Genomic DNA, 247 nt, shown 5'->3' with positions numbered 1-247 from the left:
CCCTCCCCCCCCCCTCCTCCAGCAGCCACACGACCCGCGGCCTCTCCCTCGAGTTCAAGGACGTGTCCTTCCACTACCCCGGGCAATCCCCTGTTTCCGGCTTACAGCAGGTCTCCTTCACGGTGCCAGCCGGCACCACCACGGCGCTGGTAGGGAAGGGAGGGACGGAGGGCGGGAGGGAGGAATTGGGGTGCGCAGCCCTGGTCGCATCCTGATCGCCTCCCATGGCCGAGAAAGGCTGTTCCTT

General features: G+C 67.2%; 1 protein-coding gene across 1 annotated transcript; it reads left to right on the top strand.

Moving 5' to 3' along the window:
• Nucleotides 1-10: 10 nt before the first annotated feature.
• Nucleotides 11-165, top strand: NGA_2117600 (uncharacterized protein; the record flags this gene model as incomplete). Its single annotated transcript, XM_005855012.1, has 1 exon — nt 11-165. A coding segment is annotated over one exon (155 nt), but the record flags the coding sequence as incomplete, so codon positions are not given.
• Nucleotides 166-247: the final 82 nt, after the last annotated feature.

Source organism: Nannochloropsis gaditana (assembly GCF_000240725.1).
Source record: "Nannochloropsis gaditana CCMP526 unplaced genomic scaffold scaffold319, whole genome shotgun sequence".
In the NCBI taxonomy this organism is placed as follows: Eukaryota; class Eustigmatophyceae; order Eustigmatales; family Monodopsidaceae; genus Microchloropsis; species Microchloropsis gaditana.
The sequence above is the reverse complement of the archived record's forward strand: the minus strand, read 5'-3'. Positions and strand labels throughout refer to the sequence as shown.